Source organism: Amblyomma mixtum, chromosome 1 (assembly GCF_055824585.1).
Source record: "Amblyomma mixtum isolate Tamu chromosome 1, ASM5582458v1, whole genome shotgun sequence".
NCBI lineage: Eukaryota > Metazoa > Arthropoda > Arachnida > Ixodida > Ixodidae > Amblyomma > Amblyomma mixtum.
The window spans coordinates 227,083,489-227,110,423 of NC_143012.1; the positions used below are offsets into that span (position 1 = coordinate 227,083,489).

The 26,935-nt window shown below is 48.9% G+C and overlaps 1 protein-coding gene across 2 annotated transcripts in view; it reads left to right on the forward strand.

Moving 5' to 3' along the window:
• The first annotated feature begins 11,947 nt into the window (after positions 1–11,947).
• Positions 11,948–26,935, forward strand: part of LOC149371087 (KICSTOR complex protein ITFG2-like) — a 90,346-nt gene continuing 75,358 nt past the window's right edge. For both annotated transcript variants that reach the window (XM_089564558.1, XM_089564563.1), the window contains exons 1-6: positions 11,948–12,173; positions 13,677–13,772; positions 17,886–17,927; positions 22,429–22,494; positions 22,619–22,700; positions 25,008–25,087. In XM_089564558.1, coding sequence (XP_089420684.1) covers positions 12,078–12,173; positions 13,677–13,772; positions 17,886–17,927; positions 22,429–22,494; positions 22,619–22,700; positions 25,008–25,087 — 462 coding nt within the window. In that variant the 5' untranslated portion in view covers positions 11,948–12,077. The remainder of the gene's footprint in view (positions 12,174–13,676; positions 13,773–17,885; positions 17,928–22,428; positions 22,495–22,618; positions 22,701–25,007; positions 25,088–26,935) is intronic.

Sequence of the window (26,935 nt, forward strand, 5' to 3'; positions counted from 1 at the left end):
GATATATCAAAAACGACAATAGATAAGCTTCTCTGTATCCAAGACGCAAGGAGATATGCACCCACGCTATAGTTACACACTTGCTGCAGCAACCTGCGGCCCTCCGGCGTGCTGTCAGAGCCCAGCTCGCTATAAGCGTTGCTATGCCTAACCAAGCCGTTTCGCAATGAAGCCGCAGCGGACGGTGCATTGGAACTGGCCACTATAATATAATCCTGGCACCAGTAATGTGGCGAACTCAAAATACACAGCGGCTAAGCCGTGGCGCTGCAACGCGTCAACATAGTCGACCATTGTCAACTGTAATCAATCGGTCGCCAGAAAATGGGCCGGCAAACAAAGAATAACGCTAGTTGGCACTGAGACTCCAATCCAATCCAATCCGAGCCACACGCTTCGTCTCTCTTTTCCTTACGCTCACCAACAGTACAACATAAATAGCATATTAGGACAGCAGAGCACATCGCGCGGGGCCACTGCTAGGTTTTACTTAATTCGATTTGCTGCATACGTGAGGGCAATATGACGTGGAAAACGGGTACGAGACAGAAGGCGCACGCTTCAAGCGCACCCGACGTACAACTCGTCAGGTGGTTTCACAGCGCTAACGCTGCCAGCACGTACCAGTTGCCTTGCGGAGAGCCATCGCTAGAGTGCCGTCAGGGAAGTGCCACTTACAGGGGTGAGGTGCGCAGTTTGATATATCGAATGACGGCCGATGCAAGTGGCATTCGATATACTAAACGACCGTCCGGTAGTTTTAGACTGAATTTTCTAGGAGATTATCGGTCTGTTCGATATATCGTGTAATTCGAAATACCCGGAGTGAAATCTCTTCCTATCGTTGCGCCGATGATGTGGCTGGTTCGTTCTTCTTACTGAGACTGGTGCAATTGCCCAGAAGGTGGGCCCCGGGTCAGAGACGGTGTTGAGAGAATTTAGACAGCGACATTTGATCAAAAGACAAGAGGTTAACTGAAGTTTATATACATACAATATTTACAGCAAGGTGGCATGAAACAAAACATGGAACTGGCTAGCTCGGCATACTCAGCCGAGACTTGGTATTAGCTTAAACCCTAGCCAAGAACGAGCTTTCGGGCTTCAGTGCCCGGGTTTTAAACACTGCGAGGCGTGGCCCGCAATCAACACTGACCAATCCCGGCAAAACCAGCACTAACCAATCGCGGCTACTAACTCTTTACACCATTGGCTACCGTACTTGTAGCTCGCTCTCTCTAGCTTTGAGAATGTCTGTAACCCTCTCCCTAAAACATATACTGAAAAAGGAGCATCAAGAGTTACTAAAATCAAACCACATTCCCGGAAGCGAGCACAACCCGATTGGTACACGGGATTACATGCCCCGCCCTCAACTTCTGCAGTGTTGTCCAAACTCTCTCCCCTCCTGAAGCCAAGCGAAAACAAATACAAGTGCGCCGAGTCGTTCCCACGGCATCGCCTGTTTCTGCAAGCACGTGCGGTCATCGTTTCCAAGTATTGGCAACCCCGGGTTCTCAGCTGCCGCTAAGCTGCTGGCATTCCGTCGCGCGGTTGTCCGTGACATCCTTAAATTTACGACTTGTTTACGTCTTCGAGACCCCTCGGCTCCCCGAACTGTCGCGGTGTCCCTTCTCCCGTTGCGGGAGCATCCACCAGGACCCCATTAAGCCCTTTTGTTCCCGGCCCCCGCGACCATGCCGCACGCGACCATGCCGCACGACGATTCACAGACATCACTCCGACAGGCGGGCGCCTCGTCCGGCCGTTCATCAGTTGTTCTTACCAGGCGGCACGGCGGCTCCTATGGGGTAGCTTACATATGGCGCGTCCCTGCCGCCGAGTCGCGGGACCGCCCCCTTCCCGTCTCCCTTCGTGGAAGCCCCCCTTGACCGCCAGATGTCTCAGTCGTCCCGCGCCGCATTCCTTCCTTTGTTCCCTTTTCGCTGAACTCTGCTGGTAATCGCGGCGAGGTGTTGACACACTAATGGGCTGTTTTCTACACCCCTCCTGTGCGTAGCCTCGAGCTTTACACGCCCTTCCTAAGATTCACGAAAGGGTTCCGTACCCCTGCGTGAATCAGACCCAAACTAAGGGAGATGCTACGCTAAGGAGATGCTACGCGCTATGAAATAAAAGCGCTTGACCGTAGTCAGGTGCTGGCGAAACTTTACCGAGCGTAAAACAGCATGCAAAACAACACACGTTGCGACCATTCGCGTACAGGACATTCAGAGAAACACACACACAACAAAATAAAAACTGCTGTCAAAACAAGCACTGACGCAACAGGCATGCAGCACGTCCATGCACACAGTTTCAGTCTCTTGGCTGTAAACTGTTCATGTTTCCCCACTCTCACCCACTGCCCCATCGTGTGCTCCAGCCGCAAGGCATTTTTGCGCGTACCGCCACCTGGCAGTGACAGAGTGGGTTAAGGCTGTGGACATAGGCATTCGTCGCTAGCCACCAGGATCGAAAATTTTATCTGGTCTCAGAAAAGTCACGTGCTGCAGAGTGCACCATTCTCTCATTCGTGCTGCTCCCCGGTTGTATCGCTCAGCTCCTACCGCAGCGGAGCTGCCGACCGTGTGCGCATACGGTGCACAAGCCTCCGCACAAGGCTCTAAGTGCCTGTGCCTAGAGGGCCCTCTTGAATGTGGCATGGCCAGCTCAACCAATGAAGCGTAACTGCCCTCTAGGTTTGCGATCCACCTGCTGCGGAGACCCGCCAGGAGATTGCAGGATGGGTCGCGTTTCGACCCTATCAGCGGCGGTGTATCTTCGCCTCCTTCAGGGAGTGAGATGAATTCGTCGTCGTCGTCACTGCTCAGACTCCTTTCATCGACCGCCAAACTCATTGCGGCGTTACCTGAATCCGAGTTTCTCGGATCGGAACAGTCTGGCTTACCCAGCTGTTCTTCCGGCTTCTCGGAGGCTACAGCCTGTGCTACGGATCCTTTCTGAGCCACGCCACTCTCGCCACACCCTGCTTTACATACTGCCGCTTCAGCTGGCAACAAAATGTCGCGCTGGGCAACCCGGCCGGCCGAGCCGTTCATACCGTTTTGCTCATCAGTGCCATTAGCACCACTACTAACATGTTCGGCTGCCTCGCCAAAGTTGGCCTGCGCAGTTTCATCACGAGACGAATTTTTGCCTGGAATGTCCGTGGGGCTCGCCTCCACCTCGGGAACCAAGGCCTGCTTTTCTGTGTCAACACTCGTGGCTGACAGCTCAATGGGCGGCTCCTCGGCGCTAGTGATCGCTTCACTGTCTGCAGGAACCAGAGGTTCCTCCTTGCGGTTCTCAAAAGTAACCGACCGAATGCCGCTGCCGATATCTTTCTACGCTATCTCGATCAGCGTTCGATCATCGCACCATACAATACGGTGCGACGGCAACTGTGCCGTCTCAGTCAGTACTCTAGCCGCTCTCCGTGAGCGCTCCTCCTCCTCAATTCTCTTCCTCTCCTGCCGGAGATTCTCTTCGGCTATAGCTAATTGACGCTTCAGGTCTCGTATATAAGCGTCGCTCCTCTCCTTTGCTCTGGCTCGCTCAGCCTCTGACATTTCGGCTCGCTCATGGCCATCCCAATACCCACAGCCATAACCACTTCGCCAACCTAATGTTGCCATTTTGCCTTGGTTAATAATAACCCTGCGGCTCAAGCACTCCCGAGGCAATTAGAATGAGAGTGGGGAAACTCACTCCGTTGTAGGGCTGTCCATCACGGCACTTGCAGTGCAGCAGCGGCAGGTTGCGTCAGTAGGCGCAGATGTGTGGCCGGCTTCCAGAGCTCGCAGACTTCCTCCCGGCAGACGAAATCGGCAACCGTAGGTGCCGCCGAAGTCGCGGCGCTTCGCTCCGTCGGTCTCGCTTCGCTCGCTCCTTGGCGCTGTCGCAGCCTCCTTGTAGCTGATCAGGATCTCGGTTTCCGCAGCCGGTCCTCGTGACACGCTGCTGCTCTCCCCAAATCGGGATCTTGGTTTCTGCAGCCGGTCCTCGTGACGCGCTGCTGCTCCCCCGAATCAGGATCTTCTGCAGCCGGTCCTTGTGACGCGCTGCTGCTCACCCCGAATCAGGATCTTCTGCAGCCGGTCCTCGTGACGCGCTGCTGCTCACCCCGAATCAGGATCTTCTGCAGCCGGTCCTCGTGACGCGCTGCTGCTCACCCCGAATCAGGATCTTCTGCAACCGGTCCTCGTGACACGCTGCTGCTCACCCCGAATCAGGGTCTTCTGCAGCCGGTCCTCGTGACGCGCTGCTGCTCACCCCGAATCAGGATCTTCTGCAGCCGGTCCTCGTGACGCGCTGCTGCTCAACCCGAATCAGGATCTTCTGCAACCGGTCCTCGTGACACGCTGCTGCTCACCCCGAATCAGGATCTTCTGCAGCCGGTCCTCGTGACACGCTGCTGCTCACCCCGAATCAGGATCTTCTGCAGCCGGTCCTCGTGACGCGCTGCTGCTCACCCCGAATCAGGATCTTCTGCAGCCGGTCCTCGTGACGCGCTGCTGCTCACCCCGAATCAGGATCTTCTGCAACCGGTCCTCGTGACACGCTGCTGCTCACCCCGAATCAGGATGTTCATTTCTGCAGCCGGTCCTGATGACGCGCCGCTGCTTGCCCTTGCTGCTCCCCTCTTGTTCTGATCTCGACTGTCGCTTCCCTCCTGCGTTCGTGTTGCAGAAACGTCGTCTCTCTCTGCTTCCAGTCTCGATCCTGTGCTACCACCGGATCCGTGTCGACTGCGCCAGTGAAATCTCTTCCTCTCCTCACTGGTTACAGCGTTCACCTCACGCACGGTGGCGACTTCCCCGACTGCTTCTTCCTGCGCACCTACTACCTGTTCTGTCAATTCGACTCCCGTATGATCTGTGCCCTCGACATTGCTTATTGCTACCAAGCCTTTCATATCGTACTCGTCCTTAAGCGACTCCCAGGCTTCCTCCGAGAGCAAACAGTCGGTCCTCGACACCAGTTTGTCGGTCAGGGCGCATACCACCGGCACTGCCTCTTTGATGTCTGCGAAAATGCCCGAGTCGCGGCTTATCGTGAGTGGAACAATCGCAAGTTTGGCCTGCACCTTCTCCCCGAAAGCCGATACCAACTCGATGGCTCCATGCGTCTTAACGAACTCGGGGGTACTATGCTCTCGTGCACTACCGTAATTTCAGCCCCCGTGTCAAGAATCGCATTAATCCGACTATCCTGACAGGCCAAGGAGATAGGCTTCAGCTCACTTTGTGCCGCTACTCCTTCCTGCGTTGCTACGCGCGCAGAGAGGCTTTCCCCTTTTGCGAGGGGCGCCTTCGGGGCAGTTTGTCCCGCGCCGTGTGGACATTCAGCCCTCCTATGCCCCATTGACCCGCCCGAGAAGCACCCCCTGTGCCTCGGCTTTCCGTCTGGCCGCTGCGCCGGCTGCGCGTACCCTGCCTCTCGCTTCGGGGGGCCCGCGTCTCGCTTTCCTTCTCGCACACTGTGGCTTGCCACAACTCTCGGCTCGTGCCTTTTGTCCGCGCTGTTTTTTCCCTGCGCCTCCTCGAACGTTTGTAAGAACGCGGCAAGCGCTGGCGCTTTCTTCCACCCGTCACCCTCCTGCAAGGTTACATAGCGAAGGGCGTCTTCGGATAGTGTGTTCTTTAATTGGTCGGCCACCAGTAACTCGGCCAGCTCCTCAAACGTTTTGGCTCCCCTTGCCTCCGCATAGAAGTTAAAATAGCTCTGCAAGCGGGTTGCAAATGCTTTCCAGCCTTCATTGGGTAATTTCTTAGACCCTAGAAACCGCCTGCGGTACTCTCCTGCCGAAAGTTTAAGCTCTTCCAAAACCACTTTCTTCAGAACTTCATACTCGCGATGCTCTGCTTGTGTCGAGCGCGTTGACAGGAACCGAACTTTCTCCGCTACTAGCGGGAATACAATGTGGCCCCACATGTCCTTCGGCACTGCGTAAGCCTCTAGGGTGTGTTCGACCGACTCAAACCAGACTGGCACTTCTGCCTCTGCCGGAAACTTAGGGATCGCCCCCGATAACCATTTTGAGTAGCGACCGAACTCCGCACAAGTATCTTTTCTCTCCGCTACGACGGCGCTCTGCGCCGCGCTTCCCTCCTTACTTGCCAAAAATTTTGCAAGCTCGAGCTCCAGTTCGAGAGCTCGAACTCTCAGTTCTGCCTTTTTCACGTCCATAGCTGACTGGCTATCAGCGATTTCAGTCACGGACGAATTGTCCTCCAGTGTCACCGTCCCCTCTCCCTCGCTTGTTTTTCCTGCATCACTCATTTTTCCCGCCTTTCGCCTGTCCGGGTTCAAATGTGCAAACCGGGTGTTCATACACCCCCCCCCCCCAAGATTCTATACAGACAGCAATGCTCGCGCCAAAATGAAGGGCCAAGAGGACTCACTTAATGACGAGATGCTTCTTGCTGGCTCCCGTCCTTCGTTGCTTGTCCTTCCGCCTTCCCGCTGTCGCTGAACTCTGCTGGTAATCGCGGCGAGGTTTTGACACACTAGTGGGCTGTTTTCTACACCCCTCCTGTGCGTAGCCTCGAGCTTTACACCCGGCTTCGATATATTCAAGCTCGACGCTCAGTTGAACCCGGATATAATCTTATAGGTAACCGAGGAGCAAGAATACATGGCAGCGATGTGCGGCCCGCCGCTGAGTACTGGCAGCGCGAGTACCACTCACTATATATGTGTGCGTGCGTGCGTGCGTGCGTGCGTGCGTGTGTGTGTGTGTGTGTGTGTGTGTGCGTGCGTGCGTGCGTGCGTGAGTGCGTGCGTGCGTGTGTAAAATGCTAGGACATTGTAAACAGGCAAGTGCAGGACGGCCGAGCCAGCACGCATTTGCACAAGTGGACATGTGTGTCACACCACCTGAAACGTAAGTATAGACCTTTTCAAAAAGAGTCCCATGGGCGCCGCCATATTGTGCGCTGGGCTGTGCTCGTAGTACAGGAAAGAGTTCGACACGAAGATCCCCCACGTTCCCGGCACAGCCCAGAAAATCGGTTTTGCCGGGGGTCCTGCTACATATGTGCGCTAATAGATGCCTGAAGGCTGCATGAAAAAGGAGGAATAATTTTATTTAACCAGAGACGAGAAATCGAGCATTAACCTTTCGGGGCTCACCATGGAATGCACAACTTTGCGGACACTACTAGTTGTGGGGACGTCTTTTGGGTGTGTGCGGGAAAAAATGGGCACCTCCTGGGTAGATTCCAAATGCTCCGATGGCCGGGTTATTTTTCTGAGATTTTGGGCGGTTTTATTTGTTCTCATCTAGAAAAGCTGCACAGCCTTCGCTTGAATCTACATTGCTGTGCTCAGATCGGCAAATACTTCTCTGTCATCTTTCACCTAAAAATGTTAATCTAAGCAATCCAACCAAGAACACTGACCCCTACCAGCCATAGCGTGTTTTCTTTCCTTGAGGTTCATTCATGAAAGTTTAATAATTTGTACAGCGATAACAAAACAGCACCCTTTTGTTATCGCGCACGATTTGTATAATGAAATCAAAATGCGAGCGAATGGATTTATCTGTGCAGCTTGTGATCAAAGAACAGACCTCAAGCTGGATGCCCATCACAGAGATCATCGTAGCGATCAAAAGGCAGCGATGCTCATTGCATGTAAAAATCTAATTGAAGATCAAAAATGGTCATGGGGCCTTGACTGCCGTTCTTTTCTGAAACACACCCGTATATATATATATATCGTCAGTGAATTACACAAAACGCTTGACTAAATAGGTTTTGCATCATTTTCGTTGTCAAGCTTCAGAACTTTGGCTTCGAAACTGATTTCTTTGGAGTATGGACGTTGACAAAAGCTGGTAAGCTAGCTGCTTAACATTGTCGGGCGTTGCCCAATGCAACGATATCTCGGGTGGTCGCAATTAATAAAAAAACGTCATTGTGCTGCCGGCACCCAAAATGCTAAAAGTAAGTAACGCCAGGCGTTCTACGGCACCGCGCATAATCGCATTCTGTTGAACCTTTTTCGGCAGTCGTTCTTAACTCGGCAGCAGACAAAACGTTGTTAGCAGACGAACTTGTCGCGCGTATAATGGACCTCTTCGATTATCCGCTTCTGGCTGCCCGCGGGCTGCCTGCCAGAGCGCGGCGCCAGGCGCTCTATACACTGCGCAGGAGGTCACACTTCCCACAACACCGTCTTTCCCATACACGATGGTTTCAGTGCTGCCCCTAAAGCGGTCTGACCCACCTGTACACATTCTAAATATTTACTGCCCACCGAAACTTAAGAACGTCACGTTCAATGAAATTTTCACTCAAGCTATGCAAGTGGCGGGTAGGGATCCCCTCCTAATCGTCGGCGATTTCAACGCCCCGAGCAGGCTATGGGGATACCCCCGGGAGGACAGGCGTGGGAGGAAGCTTGCGGAACTTCTTTCCACACTTGGACTCACCCTGCACACTGACCCCGCCAACCCAACACGTGTCGGCAATTCCATTCAACGAGATACTTGCCCGGACCTCACATTTACACGCAACATACGACATGCCGACTGGCTGAATACAGAGGACACTCTAGGTAGTGATCACTGTATAATCAACACAACCATTTACATGCGTCCCCTGAAACGCCCACTAAAACAAGCTCGTATCCCTGACTGGACGACTTTCCGCACCTCTCTACCTATTGTAGACCCCCTCCAGTCGGGATACGACGCCTGGTCCAGATCGCTCACGTCTACACTCACACAACATGAACAGCAGATACAGCTCACAGAAACACAAACAGACGTGGACAACCACCTTCTCCACCTTTGGGAGGCCCGTCGCAGCCTCACGAAGCGATGGAAGAAACAGAAACATAACAGACGCCTAAAGAACCGCATCCTCGAACTCACACAACAGGCAGCGGAATATGCTACTCAGCTAGCCGACACTAACTGGGTGGACCGGTGCAACGCGGCTGCTCGCCAGATGTCTGGAAGCAACACGTGGCGCCTGTTCCGCGCTCTCATCGATCCAATACAAACACGCACAGAAACCCAACACCAATTACATAGGGCCTTGCACAACTTTACAGGAACGACAAAACAACTAGCGCACACGCTCAGGGATCGCTACCTGTGCACCACTAAGGACCCCCGGCAGGCGGCGTACTCGTATGCAGGCGAAGAGAACACGGAGCTGGACAAGCCGTTCCAGCTCCACGACCTCCGGGCGGCCTTGAGCAAAATGAAGCGGGGCACTGCACCCGGGCGCGACAAGGTTACGGTCAAGCTCTTGGCCAACCTTCCCGACGCAGCCTACGCCGCGCTCCTCAAATACATCAATAGCATTTGGGACGGAGAGACTCCTCTCCCTCTCGATTGGAAATCGGCTCTCGTGACCTTTATTCCGAAGGCCGGCAAACCTATTGATGTGGAGAACCTTCGCCCCATCTCCCTCACGTCTTGTGTCGGCAAGCTGATGGAGACGATGGTGCGCGACAGACTCTCCGATTTTCTCGAAACACAGCACACTTTCGCGGACACCATGTTCGGTTTTCGCCCTCACAAGTCTGCACAGGATATACTTCTGCAGCTTCACCACGACATCTTAGATCCTGTCGAATGTCCCCACAACGACAAGGTGGTCCTGGCCTTGGATCTTGAAGGCGCATTCGACAACGTCAAACACGAAGTAATCCTGGACCACCTCAGTAACACCAACTGTGGCCACAAAACATTCAACTACATAAAACAATTTCTTACAGACCGTCAAGCCTACATACGCATACAAGATGCGGAACACGGGCCATACACCATCGGCTCGAGGGGAACACCTCAAGGCGCGGTCCTGTCTCCCCTCCTCTTCAATTTGGCAATGCTTCATCTTCCCTCCAAATTGTCCTCTTTGCCCGGGATACATCACGCTCTTTATGCGGATGACATTACAATCTGGGCCACGCAAGGTAACCTGGGCCACATGGAATCCTGCCTGCAAGCAGCGGCGACCCTAGTCGACGACTACGCGGCCTACTGCGGACTCCAGTGCGCCCCGTCTAAATCAGAATTTGTGCACATACGTCCCTCCCCTCGGGACACAACTCCGCTTTGCATCAGTCTCCCCTCGGGACCGATCCGGGAGTCCAAGGAGATCCGCGTCCTTGGTCTCTTCATACACCACCAACGCAGAGTCGACACCACCCTAGCCAAACTTCGCACGGTGGGAGACCAGGTGGGCCGCATGGTCCGCCGGGTCTCCAACAAGCGGGGCGGATTACGAAGCAAGGATGCACTGCGGCTTGCCCATGCTTTCGTAACGAGTAGAATCCTCTACTCAACCCCCTACTTGCACCTGCGCAAACATGATGATGACCAACTGGAGGTCATCCACCGGAAAGTCATCAAGCGGGCTCTCGACCTCCCGGTCACCACGTCCAACCAGCGACTTCTGGCCTTGGGCGTGGTGAACACATTTCGGGAGCTTCGAGAGGCCCACTTAGTCAACCAATACACGCGTCTTGCACAGACCACGTCCGGTCGCCGCCTCTTGGACCGGTTACACATCAAACATGACTACCATATTGAGGAAAGGGAGAGAGTGCCAGAGCCCTGGAGACGCGCCCTCCGGGTCCGACCCCTTCCCCGCAACATGTCCAGAGAAGACCATAGCGGTCGTCGCCAGGCGCGCGCGGAAGCGTTGGCGCGATACTATGGTAACCAAGAACATGTGTATTACGTAGACGTTGCCGGCACACACCACGGGGTGTGGTACACGGCCGCAGTCGTACACAACACAAACACAGTCAACGGGCTCACTTTCAAAGCCTACAGCGCAACACACGCTGAGGAGATTGCCATTGCTCTTGCTCTCACTACTCCCAAGTCGAAACACATCATCACCGACTCGCGAGGGGCCTGTCCGAACTACGAGTTGGGCTGGGCTCCCCCGCTTGCCTGGCGCATACTGGAATATAGCTGTCGATCTGAAGATCCAACTCCACGCAACCTGATTTGGGCCCCCGGTCACCAGGGACTCCAGGGAAACGAACAGGCCGATCAGGCCGCCCGCGCACTCTCTCCCCAGGCTATATCCCTGTCCTTGGAAGGGTACTCCCAATCAGACAATCTGGCCATTACATTCAAACAAATCACCGATTACTACAAGGAGGAGCACCGGCGCTACCCGGCCCCTTGTAAGGGTCTGGATCGCGCTGACGAGCGCCTCCTCATCAAAATTCTTACTAACACTGTACTGTGCCCGGCGGTGCTTAAACATTTCAATACATCCTTTGATGGCGCGTGCCAGTTCTGTGGGGAGGTGGCTGACACCTTCCACATGGTTTGGGCGTGTCAGTCAAACCCATCTATCCCCCCCAACCCCAACCCCAGCAGAGAGGACTGGGAGGCGGCCCTGCTCGGCTGTCAGGACCTAAAGACCCAAAAGGCCTTGGTTCACCGGACGCGGGCGGCGTTGCTTGCCAATGGGGCCCCGGAATAGGGGCTCCACCTAGTATTGTTAGGGGAAAGGGCCAATAGGGCCTACCCCAATCACCTCTCTGTAAATATTTATTGTATTATAAGTGTTTTTCACCACCACCACCTCTGGCTGCTCCGCGCACTTGCGGTGGCTGACCAGAACACGTTCGTTTTTTTCTGGCTAAGCGGTTTCGGGCTGCCAGCGGGCAGCCAGACTCGTCAAATTTGTGCTGGCCTGGCAGCGCTCGGACAGCTAGCAGACGACGGAGAGGTGGTAAGGTAGCAGGAAGCTCGCGCGGCCATTTTTATATGGACTAGAAGGACTAACATCACGTGATCAACGCCACTTGCATAGCGGCAATACAAATGTTTGTGTGAAGCATTGTTTGTGCTTGGGTGTGTAAGCGAAGAAAGTACTTAATTTTTGCACTGTCTCGTTTTTCTTAGCTTTATGCCAAAAAGCTCAATGTCAATATTTTCCGCTAGGCCTCCGCATTTCAATATGGCACCCGTCAGCTGATTGAGCCGGCTCCGCTAGCCGCGCTGTTCGTTTCGTTTTATAGTTTTACTCTGCTAATCTCGATCAGCGAGGCGCTGTCTCGATAAAGAACGCACCTACCGATGTGAAAGAATGAGAGCCGTTTCGTTCTTGGACAAAGTCGAGTACGAGTTTGTCGGCAACTTTCTGCAGCATGCAATCTGCCTTGGAGATGTCGACAACGATAAGGTGAAATATCGCATTTGCGCGTCTTCAGATTGAGCATCTCTCAGTCGCCGCCTGTGTCTTGACCAGTCCCCCCAGTGGATGCGCGCCAATTATCCCTTGAAGACAAAAATAAATGCAGCTCTGTGCTTTGACTGAGTCTGCCCACCATGTTGAGGCGGGTTGAAATCGCCACACCGATGCACTTGTGAGCAGTGTAATTATTGAGCTGTAATTTCTAACAAAGGTACTGCCTCGGTCGCTGTTTCTCTGTTCGCGCGGTGAGCTGACATCAGAGTATAGCGTTTGGATGCAAATTCTTTCCTCACATAAGCAAATTTTTTGCGCTGTAGAGCATTTCTTTCAAATTTATCTGTTTATGAAGTTTACATGAACTTCTCTGTAAGTTATTCGCAATTGCTACAACCCAAAAAGACGGTTTTAGCAGATTGATAAATACAAGTAGTAAACGTATACGTATCTAAAAAACACTGCAAGTTGTGACCACACCAGTTCTCTTCATTTATATGACCAGCCCCCGTGTTTAATTAATATAACCATTTCCTTTTTATGCCCCGAGGAAGTAAACACTGCGCGAAAAAATTCCTGACAACATAATGCAACAAGTGCATTAGTCGAAATCGCAAGCACAAATACAAGTAAAAAGAATTGTGGGCGAATTATGCATTCTATTTGGTGCTGTGGCTGAATACAATACTCTTCACATGCGCAGAAACCTGGTCATCAGGGCAGTTTGTTACATGAACCGCCCATTGCTGTGGCATAATGATAAACTATTAGTAATGCCTTTCCTGTCTGTAACAAAATAAGACAGACTCACTTTAAAGACTGGGAAAAGACTATGGGTTCAGGTTATTGGTTACGTTCGTTTTGGTCTAGTTTCATTGTTTTCTGCACAGTTGTTGTAGCACAGAAAACTGTGCTTCAGTGCCTGCATTGTTGTGTTCTCATTTTGTGTGGAAACCGTGTTGATGAGTAATGTGTGTGCTGCTGCTTTATATCCAATAATGAGGGCTCTCCACCTGATCTACTAAAACGTTCTTTTTTAAAGCAAAAGCTCTAATCCAGACGTTCAGCGCCTAGCAAAATCGTCTCTTGCCTGTATGTACCAAGCGTGTGCGCTCCTCATCGTCTTCTCTACAGCATTGCCTAGCACGAGCACTCCATCCCACAGCACTGCCCACTCGTCGTCGTCTTCTATGTAGCACTAATCCAGAGGTTCTGACCCGAACAAAATCACCTTTTGCATGTGTGCTAAAAGAAAGAGAGAAAATTTAAGCAGTCGTCATGTGTGTACCTCAGTTCAGTCATTCATGCATGCAAAATCAGTAAAAGCGGTCTTTGCCAAAAAAAAATAATAATAAACCTGTGCTTCTGCTTTGAATTGAATGCTGTAAGCATCTGTCATTTTTCTGGAACATACCTGATAGCGTGCAAATTACGTATGCCTTCACTTTCTTCTTTACGTCCCATGAAAAAATATTGTTTTTTGTTCATTCTTTCCAGAACATTGAGCTGGTGGCCGCCAACCTTCAGGGGGACCTCGCTGTGTTCAAGTTCCAGCAGCCCAGACCATGGGCAATGGCATCTAACTTGGGCGCGGTGAGAATTTCGGGCCTCTTTTTTTGGTCACCCCTCCATGCATACCACGTATTCGCCGTATGTAGAATTTCTAAGAAAAAAACATCACTTCTGTGGCCTAAGTGCTATTGTAAGTTGGAGAGTACTCACGTGCTCCCACATAGTCACCTTTCAAGAACTGTGCAAGAGTATAGATGCTCTCTGTGCTTCCACTCCTGCTCTAACTTCTCCGTTGTGCTCCAGGCAGGATTTGCTGCGCTATCCTGATACAGATTGCCAAATTGCTCGGAAGTACTCCAAAATGAATGTCTTGAGGAATAGTGATGATAGTACCAGGCCTCTTGGGGGGTCAGAGTGGCCAAAGCAGAGCCTATGTATCGGCTCTGGGCGGGAGTAAGTAGAAGATGTCTCTGCCTCCACCTGTCACGACTGAATGCAACCTTTTAAGGAGCTGTTTCAGCAAAGAAAGAACTGGAGTGCTTTAGCTGCTGTGGCCATCATGGCACTGGTAGCTTTCACGTCCTTTCCTCACTCCATTAGCGTCTCTTGGTAAAATTAGTTCTGAACAATCTGGTCAAGAAGTTAGTTCTGGTCATATGCTGGCGGAATTTATTCCGCCCCTTATGCGTTTTGTGCTATTTGTTACAATCATGAAACTTGTCGCTCGTTAAAGGTGCAAAAAAGATGTATCAGTGCTTAGAAAGTAAACTGTTTAAGCAAGTTGCACCCTGTATATATGAGCCTCTTGTTCTTGTGAATAAAGGGCATCATGGTATATATCAGGGGCTCATTGCATTTTTAATTGGATGAATACTTAATCATTCGTATGAGTATTAATACATGTAATTCTCGCTTCGACCTGCAGCCGGGGCTTCAAATAATGCTCAGGGAGGCCAGCACCAATATGTTAGCCATAATTTGATTTGTTCACCATATAATTATGCTTTAAAATTAGCTGCTTCGTTGGCAGCGCACCTCTAGAAACAATGCACAGGTGCTCCAAACTGCCTATCAAGCGGCTGCAAAGTGCTCCAGAGACCGCTTGTTGATGCTCCAAACATTGCTCCAAATCACAGTTTGGCAGTAGCAGTACTGCACTCTGAACAGGCTTGCAAGTCAGTTGATGCGTCTAAATAAAGTTCTTGCTTCCAGCAGGGAAATAGCTACCAAATTTCTTGTGCTCCAACATGAGATTATTGTAATTTTGATTTAACTGTGCATTGACTTGGGCATGTATTTAACTAAATATGAATTACAATACAATGCTGCATGTTTCTATGGGCACAGAGCCTATAGCAGAGAGTGGGTCGAGAAAACTTGGAGGAAGACCGGTTGGACCTACAGCTCCAAAATTATGTATTTAGATTAATGCTCAAAAGTAGAAAGCAGAAAAGCAGGAGCATATATACCCCCTAGAGTGGCAGCTGAGCGAGTTGGCTATGCACGAATCTTGCATTGAGTCGTACGGTTGTGTGCTCCAAAGCAACCAGTCCAACGTATTTTCTTTTACCGAGTTGCTTCAAAGCACCTCTTGTCTCTTCTCTTCTCAGAGCAAGGCGTTTCGAGCTGCAGTGCCATGTAGTGGGCTCAGAGCCTGGCTGCTGAGAGCCTTTCCCTGTCTGTTTGACATCTCACAAAAGCAAGAAGCATTCATTTTAAAAGTTTTCTTCCAGTTTCCATATACGCTAACAGGAGCCTTTAAAAAAATGGAACGTAAAGGGAACTGTCATAGTTGTGGCTGCATTATCATCTCATATGCTGGCTTTGCACATTGCTTGTGCAGGCTAAGGAATGCTGACTGAAATTCACCTTTCCACTTGTGGCTTAGAGTACCTCCACAAGATCTTTCACTGATATGTGTGCTTGTAAAGGCTTGCTGCATTATGCAACATTTGTGCTTGTGAAACTTTTACATGATGGTGAGCACACTGTAGGGCTCTAGCAGTCGAGTAGATTCCCTTCAAGGGAGGCTCATTAGAGCTGAATTCTCTCGCAAACTGAACAGGTCAAGAGTTGCTTAGTCTCCCCACAGACAGATTATGAAGAAAATATGGTTAACATGATCCACTCAACTTGTTCACATTATAGCAAACATTTTCAGCAGACCATTGGAGCATGTTTGATGAGTTTGACCTTGTTGAACACTTTTTTTTCTGTAATTTATTTTGCATAGACAGATTTATTTATTAATACTGCAATCCCAGGAAGGGATTTTCGCAGGGTGAGCATACAGAAAATAGGTAAGTACAAATATTAAGAAAAAAATAAAAGTACAAAGGCCACAAATTAATAATAAGCAACAAAAAAATAACAGCAAAAATGAAAGGCTCAATGACGTAACACAGCAAAAAAGTACAATAAGTACAATAAAGGCATCAGATGATCCCACTGATGCCTTTTCGAGCTTTGTGCTGGAGGAAAAGATATTTATTTGGTTCTTTAATGCTAGCTAAGTGTCCCTTTTCTTATTGTTTGTACATGTGCTGTTGAAGAGAAAAGTGTCGAGGATGCATGAGTGGCTTTTGAAATTGACATCTCGGTTGTCAGCAAATGGCTCACACACTTGCATTCATATGCCAAAAAGTGTAGTAGGTAAATAAGCGGAACATTGGCTCACATTTCATGCGCACATGTAAATTGCTTCTAACATGTTCCTGATAGAATGTGGCAGTGTTCTTCTAGCCTAGCAAAACGATGTAAAATTCTGGGGGGCCTCCTATATGACTAATTTGGTACATTCCTAAACACAGCTGCAGTTTTTCTGGTGCATGAAAGTTGTGATCAGTCTTCAGCAAATATTAGTGGATGCCCTGTTTCGTGACGAGAGAGCAGGTGTCGCAGGAGTCCCTAAAACCCACAAGAACTAGTTGACTGCGATTGCTAAACGTGATGTTTGTTTAGAAAGTTTTTGTTCCAGGATGCCTAGTAAGTGTTTCCTCTTAAGCTTCTTTTCATATATGTTTCATCTATTTGTTGTTTTCCAACAGCCCGTAAATGCTTGTACACATTCCCGTGAGCCCTTCAGTTGTCTTTCGTTCTATCATCTTGCCTTCTCTTGTCCTGAGCATTTCTGTTTAGCTGGGCTGTTTATAAGTTGACGATGTTTACAAGACCCAATCACATTTATTGTTCAATGAGGGAGTCTTCTTTATGTAATGTTGTTGTCTCTTGGCATCAGAAGCAAATAGATAAATCAGTGCCTGCGTCATGAGCTGCTTAAATATTTGTCTTCTCTGATTTGGTGCAGGCTCTCCTTCTTGTTTGTAAACGATGGCCATAGAACAGTTCACCATGGTGCACTCAACATGTTGTCAGTCTGTCAACTTGAATGTAGTTATCCACTTTAAGGCAGCTGGGGTGTAGACTTCGAACATCCTTTTTTAATGGCTATATTCTATTTTTCTTGTCAACTTTCCCAGAGTTAAACTTTAAGTATTTTAATATGGTGCGCAAAAGTTCAGAAAAGCGAAATCATGCACTTCCAATAGCTCACAGCAGTAGCGAAAGCATAAGCCCACCTTTGGTGGCAAAGTAGGCTAATGAGGTTTCTTTTTTTTTTATGTATTTTCGTTAGTTTTCAGTTTCGGTGTGCAAAGATTTCCAGCGTTAGAGAATATCACAGGTGGTGAGCCTTACAGGAGCTGACGAAAACTTGACCGGTGTCATCAGTCGATTGATATTAGTCCAGAAATTTGGAGTGAGCACTAATGCTCTTATTCCATTTGTGGCAACTAGGAGTGCAGTTGAAATTGAGTGCAACAAATTGCACATCACCATTGTTCCGTTCATATAGCGCACTATAGTCGGATACAATTCAACAACAAAGTGGCAGATGCCTTTCAAGGGAAGCCCTCCAGGCAATGGCAACGGCCACTTTCCATGACGCCAATCCAATTAAGCCGTGGTTATTTCCCATTCTTCTACCACCCGCTGCGATTTCAAGCTAGCAGGTCGAACGTGATCGGTCAAAGGGGGGAATTGGTTGATACGATTGGTAGGCAAATTCGCGATTGGCAGGCGGAAAATTCCCCTTTGAGGGGAATTTGCCGCTTCCTTCTTGAGTTATGTCCGGCTACTATAGATATTGTTTCTTGCAGACTTGTGCTGGAACAGCGTATATTTTTCTTCTTGCAGGTAGCTACTGTGATTGTTGGTGACATACTGAATGACTCGCAGGTGGGTGAGAAATTCACTTTTGATGTCAATTGATTACACCAACTGCTATTTCTGCATGCCATTGCTCACTGCCTCAGTCTAGTTGATGTCATTCGCAAGTTCTTGGACCTAGCGAGCATTAAGAAATCCCAGAATGATTTCCTTCCTAGCTCAATGCCACCCACACCAAAAAATGGTGAAAACTGAAAGTGGGTAGGCATTTCATGAGTACCTTCTACATTATAATACTTTTAGTGTGGACCATTGGTCAACCACACTAGAGCAGTTTCTTACTTTTTAACTGGTCATGAATGTTCCTTGTAAACCCTCATGTTTGTAAACAGAACCGGGTGATGGTCATGATCATAGTGCCCCAAAATTCTTCCAGCTGATAAAATTCCAGAATTTTTAACATAATGTTTCAGGTGTTGCGAGTGCAGATGCGAGAATTTTTGCAGCTTTCCTTTTCTTAATGTTCGTAACCTTCTGGAAGTGATGAGCGAATATTTCAAGCCACTCAACAAAGAGTAGTGAGACTGCAGATGTGTCTGAAAGATACCACCGTACACAGATCACTATATATTGAACCAGAAACATTAAAGAACAGGGAAGCAGTTCCTGCTTTTACAGAGTGTGGATGTCGCAGCCTGTAGTGGGGAGGCCACGGTTGTGTTTTGTCAGCTTTTCTCTGTAGATGGCAGTCATGTGCATCAAGGTCAACCCTGTCATATTAGTGGGCCGAAAAATCTGCACTGCATGTGCCTAGTACTAAGACCATCACTCTAATAAACTAAAATTCGAGCACCTAGCAGGACACAAAAGGCACGACAATACGGAAAAAACTGTGTTGCATTCGCAGTCATGTTTTTGATGTTTAACTAAGTGTTAGTAGCATACAATGGAGTTGCATATTTGACAGGCGTGTGGATACCGCATGCGTTCATAATCCACCGAATGAAAAATATGCAGCTATCTTCCCCAAAATGAAGCGGCAGGTGAAAAAGCATGCTGCAGCGCACTATAAATACTTTGTACAGCAAGGGCCTCACCTGAATGACTTTGCCATGCCCACTTGTCATACTCAGCTTTAGATTTGAAATTGTTCGGGGCATGACTGTGGTAATTGCAAATCATAGGGTGGTTAGTGAAAATGGCCTTTAGGGACAGATGCAGCCGCTAGAGGCACCTGCGTGACTGAGGTGCATTGAAGCAGGGCAGGCTTTGAGAGGTCATTGCTGCTTCAAAAATGTGCCCGTGTACATTCGTAGTCATTTATAAGGGTTTCCTGTCATTATTATGTGCAATGCAATGGTAGCAGAACAAATATTTCAGCGTGGTATCAAAAGAGTGATCTTTCTGTGAAGGGGTGTACTCGCAGCTGAAAAGAAGCTTCTTCTTGCTTTCTTGGAACATAATTTCAGTGCGAGTTCTCCGGACATTTAAAAGACCTTTGTCGTGCTGAACGAAGCCCCATGTTCTGTTCAAAGTGACAGCAGCCATGCTTGCAGGTAACTTCTGAAAGCTGGTTCAGTGCTGCAGTTGCTACTTTTTGTTGTTCTAATCTGTAAACTCAGTCATTTAAAAGAGATGGGTTTGGTATGGTCTGGTTAGGCTGCGTCAAGGAGTGAAGTTCTGCCACCAAATTTGTAGGTCTTGTGTATTGTGTAGGCCAGGTATGTTACTGCAGCGTTTCTTGTGGATTTAAAAGCAAACATTTGCAACAAATCTTGAGGTGTCTATGCAATTATACAAATAAATGAAATTTGTTCACACAGCGCTCAGATATTTGTAAGGTGTGCATACATGATGAAACGAAAACAGTGGGCCTGCAGCAAATGCTGATCAGATTTGTTTTCTGTGAACAGAACACAAATAACCTCGGTACAGATTATCTGTGAAAAAAGTTCTGGACTTGTTACACTTCCCAACAGTCATAGCAGCAGTCATAGGTGTACGGTTTTCCCGAGTTTGCTTTCTTACAATGACATTGTTGCGAGGTTCATTTAACAGCAGTGAAGCCTATAATATTTTGCACCATTTAGATATATCTCATTCTTGCTTATTTTTCGAAGCCATAGTCCTAATAATAAAATGAGGGAACTGTTAAAAAGCCCACAGATGCTGCCGCCCTGGTGCTTGCTGTGATTTATATCTGCTGTACTTAAGTGTGGAATCGGCACGATTTTCTGGCACGTTATGGCTAGGTGACATCTCTTGAGAGCCTTTTATGAGCAGCTGTTGCGTTAGCCCTTGAGTTATCAATTTTAACTGCAGTGTGCACACCTTAGATTATAATTGGAGCAGCATCCATCCCATTATTCTAAAGACATCTTGTGCAAAATGAGCAGTGTTACTTATGTCAGTGTGCCTCTTGTAGACATTCAGAGTTGCAAGAAGAGCCACCAGTTTTCTTCCAGGGCCTGTTCCAACAATCCACACCATTCACATTCACTTGACTGAGGAAACAGTGACAGAATTTCATATGTTCCTGTACAGGCAACACACAGGCTCGCACAGGAACATATGAAACTGTGCCATGTTCAACATCACGTTCAAACATGTTGCCATAATGATGCACAGCCCATAGAATGGGCAGTAAAAACCACACATCATTCTGTCGCAGTATCACTACTTCAGGTTACTGCCACTGGTAGCTGTAGCACAGTGGCAAACTTTCATTACCGGCAGAAGGCTATTTAAAGGTGCACTGAAGAGGATTCTGAAATCGTATTTTTATCACGGGAACTCGATCTACACGTTCTAAGCGTTCTTGGAAACTTTGAATTATTGCCCTGTGTGGCCGATTTCCCGAATCTAAATCGAATTAACATTGGGCTCCCGCCTTTCTTTTTTTTTTAATTCCCCGCTAACTGTCGGAGGAGTCGACCAACCTTTCAACCAGTCCTGTGGTGGCTTGCCGCTCTGCCATCGGCGAAGTGATACGTAGTGATCGGCAAAAGCAAAGAGTCCACATGTATTTTTATTTCCGTGGGCCTAATTTGCAGCTATGTAGTCTCTGACTAGACCTATTTATTCACGGAAACCTAAAAGAAACAAAATGAAAGCAAAGTCGCCACGCGACTGCCTGAAAGGCACTCCATGTGTTGGTCGAATCCTCCCACCGTATGCGGGGAATTAAAAAAAAAAAAAAAGGCGGGGGGCGGACGTTATTCCGATGTAGTTACGGAAATCAGCCACACAGGGCAATAAGTCACTGTTTCTGAGAATGCTGGGAACGTGTAGATCGAGTTCCCGGAGCAGAAAGACAAGTTCAGATTCCTCTTCAGTGCACCTTTAAGGACTCTGCCTTACACTCTGATGTGAGTGGTCTGAGCAGGATGTGGTGCCCTAAGAAGTTGTTTGTTGCACAGTCACTGTAATGGCACTAAAAGTACTTTGATTATGGGTGCTAGTGAGCATCGCCATGAGGGATTTCATTTCATGAACCTCGGAGATTGCAATTCTGGTATTAATTAAAATAGCTGTTTTGAGAAGCATTCACAGATTTGATGGGTCACGAGCGCAAACTGTGCACACTGGGGAATGAAAAGCTATACATTTATGATTGCGTTCTGCTTGAATAAAGCACGTGTGGATTATAATCTTTGATGTTTACACTGAATGACAGCAGAGTTTCTTCTCAATTTTTTTGTTTATCTCTAGCCATCAGTGCTAAATAACTAATCATCATTGCTTTTCCAGTTTTAAATTCTATTGCTTTGTTTGCAAGACTGGTGTGTTCACGAAATCTGCCCGTGCATATGTGTAAAGGAAGCTTTGGTGAAAATGCTTGCATTACTGAACAAATTTATTTGAATTCTTCTTCCTACAGGCGTTCATGCATGGCTGAGCTTCAGACATGAGCTAGCCATCTATTCTATTTATTAATCATTAAGGTATAGGCTGCCTTAATTTTTAACTTGGGTTTTTCTGTAGTAATAATAATAATAGTGATAATGTTAACTGGTTTTTGAAAAAAGGAAATGGCACAGTATCTGTCTCACATCCCAGAACCAAGCTGTAAGAGATGGGAGGAAGGTGGGAGTGAAAGCTAGAATAAAGAGAGAAAGAGGTGCTGTAGTGGAGGGCTGTGGAATAATTTCGACTACCTCAGGATTATGTGCGCTGACATCACATAGCACAGGGATGCCTTTTGTGTTTCGCCTCCATCAAACATGGCCGGGATCGAACCTGGGAACTCTGGCTCAGTAGCCAAGCGCCCTAACCACTGAGCCACTGCTACGGGTAAAACACCTATATTTCTTGTGCTTTATTCTCAGACAAAAAAGACAGGACAGAGCGCTTCCTGTCTTTCATGTGTCCTCTTTTTGTGCGCTAAAAGAACTCTGAAAATATAGTGGACCAACTAACCCCACAACGCATTTTACTGGAATATCTTGTGCTTCATACTGCTTACTCTTTTAGGTTTTCGTCAGAAAGCAATGTCAATAACGAGCCTTATTTAACAGTCACAGTCTCTTTGTCTTTGTATTTTCATACCTTCCCATTTCTTCCCCTACAGAACAAGGTTATCAGCATCAGCTCTGATGGCTGGTGCCACATGTTCAGCGTGCAGGAAGACGCAAGCGTGAGTTTTCTTTTTTTTCTAGCTTACATCTAACCTCTGCTTTGCTGCTTATATATATCTGATGTTGGAGAATGGCTGTGAGCTTTTCTGACATTTTTTTTTATCTCTGGCCATCTTCTGAAAGGACGAGGACCGGAAGCAGCTTCAGCCCTTCCACAGCCAGCGGTTGCCCGCAAATACCAAGATGGCCTTACTGGCCGACATCAGTAAGTATCCTGCCTACCCTTTAAGTCTGAAGTGTGTCCAGATGGTATTTTATGTGCAGCTTTCTGGAAACAAATACAGGAAAACAGAAGTGTACTTTGCTGTAACATACATATGCGGTGTCTCCTTGGGAGCGACACACTAATGGCACAAAAAGACAGTCGGAGTTGGGGCTCACGCTGGTACATGTTGTACAGCGTGGAAGGCTTCAGGTGTTAGGGACATGGAACATGCATGCATAACAGTTTTTGTAAGACAGTACCAGTGGAATGTGGTACTCTAGCAGTGAGGTTCGCGGGGCCGTATTTTGTTTGCTGCATCCGGTCGCTTTATGGGAATGCCCATTACGTCCTTTTTCTTGGGCCCTCTGCACAACCCCACAGAAAGGGGTCAGTCAACCCGGCGGGAGAAGAGGGGGCGCCGAATGGCGGGGAATTACGGGAGACGTCAAACTCCCCTCATGGACGGAGTCGTTAGGTGGCATCCTGTGTGCACGCGAGGCTGACCCGCGTCACAGTACGTGGCTTTTGTGCTATGTCGGCAGCGGCGTGCTTTGACGTATTGTCACACTAGCTGCAGGCATGAGGAGCTAGGATGAGAAACAGATGAGTTGAAATGGCTTTCCTGGAACTTGGGTCAACCGGACGTTGGGAAAGTGGGAAAGTGAATGTTCGCGAAGCTCGCAGCAGTGATATTAGAAAGTGTACATATGTGTACGGTGTCACGAGGGGCTACCTTCTTTCCCCAATCATTCATTGGTTGTATTTTCCTTTCCCCAATAAGTTATTGGGTGGATGTTTGTATAGTACCTGATTGTTTATTCTCCCACCGAGGGCGGGGACATAGGATTTAAAACCCGCTGCTTCGGCAGGACCGAGGGCTGGTTTCGTCACCTAGAACTGCGAGCCAGTCAAGTGTAAATATCTTTTCTCCTTGCTTGTATCCTCCTTTGTGCTTTTAATTGTTATAAAAAGTTAACCTCTCCAGAAGTGTCCTCTTGCAATGTGATTGAGCAATTCGAATCTGCAAGACGTCAAGCATCCTACAACAATCATCATTAACTAAATTTCCCTCTACGAGATCAAGAGAGAATCCAACTCTAGCCCTTCCAAGCGTCATCACACATGTCACTAAACAGCCCACTGAAGGTACTGCATGCTTACACTTTTAGCTGAAGACAAGATAGATTAGAAGTTTTTTTTTTTTTTTTCATTTCATTTTCTGTGTGCACAATGCTCTATTCAAGAGCCATCTATCTGTTCAGACATTTGGAAAGAACTGCTTCATTGTAACTTAGCATCACAAATCCTAGCATGCATCCTGTTGTTTCAGGCGTTTTTACTGACAAGTGACCACTGTGATTGTCAAGTTTTTAGCGAAAACGTACCCTATCAGCAGCACACTTTCGCCGTCCTCAGTTTCCTGTGTGAGCTTTCCTCAGTTGATCATACTGACACAAATGACCATGGTAGTCTGAGCACAGTGCCTTTCATGGGTACATGCCATTTCATTTTCAAAACTAAATGCATTCTGCTTTGCTTTTTTTGCTGCATCATCATTTTTCATGTTGCATGATAGCCTTGCTTTCTCAGCAAGAGCCTTGTAGCTTGAGTCTTGCCCTTACATGATCCTTATGCCTCCAGCCTGCAGGGGGTCTTACACAGCATGCTTATCCGGCACTCATTGTCTAGAGGTCAATTCAAGCTCCTATGGAGGAGGAGTAGAAGGAGGAAGGAAGGAAGGTGGTGAGATTTACAGGAACAAGAAAGCAGTTTGCTACCCTGCACTATGGGAAAGGGATGAAGGGATACAAAGCAATCAAGGCTGAAAGCTGGGCTAGTTGGTGTGTCATCATTAGTTAAAAGACTAGCGAACAAAACTAGGACACAGACATAGAAGGAGACAGGGCGAGCGCTAGTCCTGTAGTGCTTGTCCTGTCTCCTTCTATGTCTGTGTCCTAGTTTTATGTGCTAGTCTTTTAATTAATGGGGACACAAAGGTTAGGGAGAAAAGGGAGTTGGGAACAACAACCCAGCAGCAGCAATATAGAAGCAAGATTTTAATGTTTCCCAAAATAAACGAGTTGGATGCATAAAAAATCTTGCACTATAATGTTGTCTTGTGGTTAGCTCTTTGCTTAGGCAACAAGAAAAGCTTTGGCAGTACTCTACTTCCTCATTGCAGAAGAACAGTGTGTGGTGATCATGAATGTGGGCAGAGTTTCACTGCAGGGTTAAGCTGTACTCGGCTGTGTTGCTTATTGTCACTGGTATTGCCGCTCCAAATCTCTGTGCTTTTCACTGCTGCAGACAAGGATGGCAAGATGGAGCTGATCCTCGGCCTCACTGATAGAGTCGTGCGAACGTACCAGTGGAGTTCCCTATACGAGGTACGTGTTGGTGGCACAAAATGTTTTTCTAAGTGTAAGGTTGTCAGAAAAGCTTCAAATGAAAAAACTTATTGATTAAGGTCGACTATTTTCACTTGTTCTTTTTTGGTTTTTGGCACCCGGTTCAGGTGTCATATATGAGACAGATACTGCGCCATTTCCTTTCCTCAAAAACCAACCAACCAACTTTATGTGCGCAGTGTCTAGGGTTGTGTGCTTTTTGCCAAAGCAAAAGGTTTTGGGATCTGTTCAAGAGCATGAAAATGTAATGTAATCACTCTCACTCTTGGCAAATTGGATCACTTGGTGTGGTTGGATCTGTCCCCAACTTCCCAAACAAATACAGAATCACCGTTATCACTGAAATGCTTCATTTGCGTGTGAGATGTTAGAGCATGGTAGTGTGGAGGCCAGTGTTGAGGTCGCCCAGGAGGCGACCACGGCCACGTTTATTTGAGGCTGCCTTAGAAGAGGTAGCGACAGAGCAGCAGCGGCAGCGTCCGGCGAGGCCGAAGTCCAGAGCGTTCTCTTCTGCGCGAGCCGCGTTCTCCTGCACGTGCCCACCGCTTCGTCGTCTTCCCCTTGCCGAAGCGGTGGCGCTACAGAGGCCCCCACCCAGCACGAACGTCCGGTTTGTGCGAAAGGGACAGAAAACACGAGAGGAGAGGGTGGAACAAAAGAAAAATATAAACTGGGAACGAAAGGCCGGTGAGGTCAGGTCGGTAGTCCGGGAAGGCAGTCAGGCTGGAGAACAAAGCTCAGGCGATCGAGCCTGGCTGCTTCGCAATGGGCGAGGGAGGCAGAAAGCGGAAGGCGAGGACAGGGGCAGCAGACATGAAAAGTCACCCAGTAAGCGTCGACGAGATGGTCGTAAAGCAGTCTTCAGAGAAACTAGTAGTGGTGGCAGTGGGCTGAAGGATGGCCTGAACATCAACCAACGTACAGATGTCCGAGCGTGTGAAGTGCGTCGCCCCAGCCGGCGGAGTAGTAGGTGCCGCCTGATACAGCAGCAGTGGTAGAAGCGGAGGCGATGGCGCAGTCGCTCGTGGCGGCGCAGCAACGGCATGGCAGGCGAAGTCGGAGTGAGCAACGGGCGACTGCCATCTGATTGGAAAGCCAGGACTGCTTGGGTAGTGGCAGTGGTGGATGCAGGAGTAGGGCGCAAATCCGGCACGTGAGCGTCGGAAGAAACGGGATGCGCTGGTGCTGCTACGACAGGCGGTGCTGGAGGGGGCCCGCTGAGGCGCGTCCATGTCGCATGCATGCTACCTCCGGTGACTGTCTCGTTTGGCGCAGAGGCAGAGTCACTTGCGAAGCCGCCAGATGACCAGGGAGCCGTGGGAAGCAGTGCGGGTTGCGCATTAGCAGCGACAGGGTCCTGGTGTGGCGTGCATGCGTGCCCCGCGACAGGAAGGACAGATGGGCTCACCGGAGAGAGGCATGAGGGGACAGGCGAACATGTGACGAGGAGCAGGGCTGCGCCGCAGGTCGGGGTACTTGCCGAAGAGGTGGGGCACGGGTCGAGAGAGACCTCTTCTGGTGGTGGTCCCAAGGCAGGCACCACAGCTGGCAAGCAGGGCTGGGCAGGAGTCGTGGGACGGGTGCTCGCACGTGGATCGGCGTCTAGAGCCGAAGCTTGTTGTACCGCGTGGGACGCAGGACGGGGAAGGTTTGAGCCGAAAAACTTGAAGAAGGCGTCCTTCAAGTCATCGTAAGGGTGTTCACCCGGCGGCGGAAGGTCGAGCTGGGAAATGAGATCGGCGGGCAACTCCCTTTTCACGAGGAGGTACCGCCAGATCTGTGATCGGACGCCGTTGACGTATAGCTGAGCGTCCACTTGCAGAAACC